Source organism: Gossypium hirsutum, chromosome D09 (assembly GCF_007990345.1).
Source record: "Gossypium hirsutum isolate 1008001.06 chromosome D09, Gossypium_hirsutum_v2.1, whole genome shotgun sequence".
NCBI classification, from domain to species: domain Eukaryota; kingdom Viridiplantae; phylum Streptophyta; class Magnoliopsida; order Malvales; family Malvaceae; genus Gossypium; species Gossypium hirsutum.
In genome coordinates this window covers 34,859,426-34,864,255 of record NC_053445.1, presented here as the reverse complement: position 1 = coordinate 34,864,255, position 4,830 = coordinate 34,859,426, and the positions used below count along the sequence as shown (strand labels likewise).

Below are 4,830 nucleotides of genomic sequence, written 5' to 3'. Positions count from 1 at the left end.
TAGGACTAGTTCCATAGTATCACATTATTGAACCACAAAATTAATAAAAATTGAAGGATTAATATTGGAAAAAAAAGTAAAAACCAAATTAAAAAATGATAAATTCATATCCCAAACTAGAAATTACAAAATAATACTATTAAATTACTATATTACAACTCCTATATAAATCCTTAATCCCTCACCTCTTTTAAATCCCATAAGAAATCCCTCTTACAAATTACTTCATTCCTATCCTTCTATCAATTCTTTCATATAAAATTTCCTTTGCTTTCTCTTTAAGTCCATATATTATTATTATTATTATATAAGGATGGTTGTTTTATCAAAGCCAGCACCATTACATGACCATTACGCATCGATCAAGACATGCAAGCCGAGGATTAGTGTTTTCAAAGGAATCCCATCCATAAACTTAAGAGACCCAAAGGCCAAAACGTTGATAATTCAAGCTTGCCAGGAGTTTGGGTTCTTCAAGCTGCTTAACCATGGCGTTCCTATGGAAACCATAGCCAGATTAGAAGCCGAAGCTCTTAGCTTCTTTAATCTTCCCCGGTCTGTGAAAGACAAAGCCGGTCCGCCCAACCCCTTTGGTTACGGTACTAAAGGGATTGGACCCAATGGTGATGTGGGATGGATTGAATATCTCCTTATCAACACCGATCAAAACCCAGCAATTTCCCGGTAAAATGTTTGGGTAAATTGTTTAGGAAGTCCTTGCACTTTTTTTTATAATTCTAGTCTATCTATTCTACCTTGCAAAGTGCATTTTTTTAGTCTAAATATTAAATACTTTCCTAACTTAACAACAAACAATTTAATTTTTTTTATATTTACACAACGATATTTAAATTCCATATAATATATAAAAAGGTAAAGGAAAAAATATATTATAAAATTGAAAAAATTGGTTGAGTCAGTTGAAGCATTTCACATTTGAGTCCGAGTTAAATGAGATTAAATTTTTTTATCCACATTCATTTTTTAAGCCCCACTAAATATCATACAAATATTTAATTTTGGAAAGATAAGTCGAACCTTCAATATATTTTGACTTCAAACTTTTACAAGTTTCCCACAAAGATCAAAACTTTTTTTTTTTATATATAACTAAGGTATTGTTAGTAGGTGTCTCATCCAGTTGTGACTTGTTATTGCATCTCATCGTTATTTCATAATATTATCATGAAACAGGTCAGCGGTGAAGGATTATGTGATGGAAGTGAAGGCGGTGGCGTACGAGGTGGCGGAGCTAATGGCGGAAGGGTTGGGGATTGAGCGAAGGGATGTGTGGAGTAAGATGCTGAGAGAGGAGGAAAGTGACTGGTGTTTGAGGCTAAACCATTACCCGATTAGCCAAGACCTGCAGGCATTGAGCGGAAGGAAAATGATAGGGTTCGGGGAACACACCGACCCACAAATAATATCACTACTAAAATCCAACAACACGTCGGGACTGCAAATATGTCTTAAAGATGGGACTTGGGTTTCAGTCCCACCTGATCATACCTCCTTTGTCACTGTTGGTGATGCTTTGCAGGTATATTATTACTAGCAACTATTAGCCCCGGAGTCTAAATTTTTTTTGGTGGAAATTTAATGGTATATTTTTAATAGTTTATGTTTTTATAATTTTTAAAAGATTAAATTAAATTTTTATTATTTTTGAGGGATTAAAATATAATTTTATCATTATTAATTTAAAATTTTATAAATTATAAAATATCTAAATAAAAAATTATTTTAGGGCTAGGGCCCTACCAGCCCTGGCCCGTCACTGCCAACTATGTATATATTTTAATATGTGATGGAGTTTAAGTTTGTCTATATTTATAAGTCAATTTATTTTAGATAGGATTATTTATTTAATCGTTTTATTGAGTTAATGTATTGAGTTATGATTAATTCAATTATAAAATTACAAAAGTATTCTTTTTTTAAATTATAATTAATATTTTTATGATGATATTTTTATCTTTTCATATTTTATATCATTTTTAAATAAGAGAATTAAAAATTACAAATTCAAAGATTGAACATATGTTTAATAATATTAAAATGCAAGTTCATTACAGTTCCACCTATCTTCATTATTGAATAATTTTAAAAGATAATATTTTATTATGGGTGTGACAAAATCTAGTATTTACTATTATAATGTGCTTGATTGAATTGGTGTTCCCTATGATCGGGGTATCAACTCAATTAGGAAATTATCAAATACCCTACCATTTTACAAAGCAACACATATTTTTTATGGGTATTTTTATCTTTTTATATTTTTTTTATAAAAAAATATACATATGATAAGATTTGAACCAATGATTTTGTAAATTTTAACATTTTAACTTTGTCATTTCAACCAAAACCTCATTTATTTTTTATACAATTTTTTATAGATATATATGTTACATAATTTTTTTCACCCACATCGTAGGGGTTCAACTCAGTTGAAAAATTACCAAAACCCATTCTTTTATGAAGTAGCAATTATTGCTACGAGGGCATTTTTGTTATTTTATATTTTATGTAAAATCTAGAAAAATACAAATAATAGAATTTTAACTTAATGTACCATAGTTTTCAATATCTTAACTTTACTCTTTGTTCTTTATATCAATATTTTATAAATATATTTGTTACAATTTTTTCATCTATGAGTGTGATATAATTTAATTTTTTTAACATAAATATTAAATTTATTTACTATTTAATAATTATATATTTCAATTTTTTTATCATAAATAATATGTTAACATATTTTAACATTTACATTATAGTATTATATGTTTAATTATCATATGAGAGAAACTATATAAAAATAAAAATAAAAAATATATCATAAAATCGAGTACTGGTCAGGCTTGTGCCAAGCTCAGCCCTTCAATGTTGAGCTCAAATCTTAAATGAACTTATTTTTTTGTCTAAACTCATTTTTCGAGTCTAAAGTTTTGTCTTAATCCTCTTATATGTTTTTTATATGATTAAAACTTTAATATTTTGTCTAATAAATTTATTAATATAATAGTATTTATTATACACGTAAAATTTTGAATCAATCCAATTAATTTATATCAACAGTGAATACTACTTTTATTAATATATATTTGTTAAATTTTTTATATAAAGTGAATTTAGACATTTTTAATTTATTAAAAATTTAATATGCATAATTTACATAAATAGAACATAAAAAATAATAATCGAACACAAATTTATACCCAACTGTTATTTCCAATTACCTCTATTCAACAAAAAATTAATTTCACTATAATTATTAATAAATTTAAATTTGATGCATACTAATAAGCAAACATCCCTAAATTTATACTATTATTTAAGAATTTAACTAAGTTGATATCACTAGTCAATCGGATCTCAACTCAATTGTGAAATTATCAAAAACCCATTATTTTTACAAAGAAACAATATTATTTTGAAGGTATTTTTACCCTTTCATATGTTTATATAAAATCTACAAAATTACATTCACATAATGTGATTTAAACCTAAACACCATAATTATTTTTAATTTCAACCAAAATCATATTTAAGTTGGTTAAAATATGCACAGGTCCTGCACTCTTTAAAGATTTGGAATTTAATCATTTACTTTTATTTTCAAGAATTTAGTTGCTCTACTTTCAAATTTTAAAATTCAGGTTCAATTGTTAATACTGTTAATTTTTTTGGTTAAATTTGTTGGTGTAACATTTTGAAATTAAAAAAAACTCACTTGGTAGCAATATAACTATAAAAATGACGTTGTAATTGACCTGAATTTAACAAAAAAAATTTAATTGTGTTAACAATTGGACCAGAATTTTGAAATCTGAAAAGTAGAGAGACTAAATTTCTAAAATTAAAAATTTAAGGATTAAATTTCAAATTACGAAGAGTACATGGACTTATGGCAAAATTTAACCATTTAATTTGTATATCAATTCTCTATAAAAAAAATTTTTTAAAATTTCTTCTCAATTTTCTATTCTTCTTGGGCAGGTCATGACAAATGGGAGGCTTAAAAGTGTGAGGCATAGGGTAATGACAAACTCACTAAAACCAAGAATTTCAATGATATATTTTGGAGGTCCACCTTTAAGTGAAACCATAAGGCCATTGCCTTCACTAATGGCCAAAGGTGAAGAGAGCTTGTACAATGAGTTCACATGGAGAGAATACAAGGCTTCAGCTTATAAGTCAAGGTTGGGTGATTATAGGCTTGGCTTGTTCGAAAAGGCTTCAACTACTGGCCATTAATGGCATCAAGTTCCCCACTATTTTATCTTTAAAAACTTAGGGTTTTTTTTCTTTTGCCGAAAATGTTGATTCCACTTGCCATAGATATGGAAAGCAAATAGATTGGATTGTTCATTTTACAGGCTTTAAATGTAAGTTTATCAGCTATATAAATACATATGTGAATTTACTGATTTTACCTTTCGGATTTTCATTCGGTTGCAATTGAGTCCTTGCTAAGAGAGTAACAATAATTATAAATTAACTATAAATATAAAATAAGAGATGGACACAAAAATTTGATTATACAAATCAAAAACTTCCTACATATGTGATGTTTTGTTCAAAGAGTAATCTACTATAAATCAACTTGTATAAGATGTGATTGAAATCCAATTCACTTACCAAGGTGTAACCTTAGTCCTGTACATGATTTAGATCACTCTCTCACCAAGACTTTCCTCCTTGAAAGTTTTTGAATAGTTCAGTGACCATTTTTTTAACTTTTTGAAGTTGAATAAAGAAAATGTAAACTTAATTATAGCTTAGAGACTTTTGGTGTAATTTACCCCCAGAAAAAACTAGGATAAT

The 4,830-nt window shown here is 27.4% G+C and overlaps 1 protein-coding gene across 1 annotated transcript; it reads left to right on the top strand.

Annotated features, from left to right (window-relative positions):
* The first annotated feature begins 202 nt into the window (after positions 1 to 202).
* Positions 203 to 4,432, top strand: LOC121220839 (gibberellin 2-beta-dioxygenase 2). Its single transcript, XM_041100448.1, has 3 exons — positions 203 to 684; positions 1,195 to 1,540; positions 4,003 to 4,432. Exons 1-3 carry the CDS (start codon positions 314 to 316, stop codon positions 4,258 to 4,260), a joined length of 975 nt encoding a protein of 324 aa, XP_040956382.1. The 5' UTR covers positions 203 to 313; the 3' UTR covers positions 4,261 to 4,432.
* The last annotated feature ends 398 nt before the right edge of the window (positions 4,433 to 4,830 follow it).